This window comes from Acanthisitta chloris, unplaced genomic scaffold (genome assembly GCF_000695815.1).
Source record: "Acanthisitta chloris isolate BGI_N310 unplaced genomic scaffold, ASM69581v1 scaffold27659, whole genome shotgun sequence".
NCBI lineage: Eukaryota > Metazoa > Chordata > Aves > Passeriformes > Acanthisittidae > Acanthisitta > Acanthisitta chloris.
The window spans coordinates 2,398-2,623 of record NW_008691259.1 but is presented as its reverse complement, the minus strand read 5'-3'; the positions used below and the strand labels follow the sequence as shown (position 1 = coordinate 2,623).

The 226-nt window shown below is 66.4% G+C and overlaps 1 protein-coding gene across 1 annotated transcript in view; it reads left to right on the top strand.

The window, feature by feature from the left end:
* Positions 1-5: 5 nt before the first annotated feature.
* Positions 6-226, top strand: part of NODAL (nodal growth differentiation factor) — a gene marked incomplete at its 5' end in the record, with an annotated part of 891 nt that continues 670 nt past the window's right edge. The window contains one exon of the mRNA XM_009082172.1: positions 6-214. Coding sequence (XP_009080420.1) covers positions 6-214 — 209 coding nt within the window. The remainder of the gene's footprint in view (positions 215-226) is intronic.

Here is a 226-nt window from a genome sequence, read left to right as displayed (position 1 = left end):
TCCGTGTCCGCCTGCCTGGCCTCTCCCGCGCCCACAACATCTCCCTGGACATCTACCACAGCCAGCGGCACAGGTGCCGAGGTGATGGGACCTGTGCCCACCAGCTCTTCCTGGGCACCGTGGCTGGCAGCCCCTCTGCCACCCAGGCCTCCTGGAAAGTCTTTGAGATCACCAACCTGCTCCGGTCCTGGCTCCACCAAGCCATGGTCCCAGGGCACCACGGTCC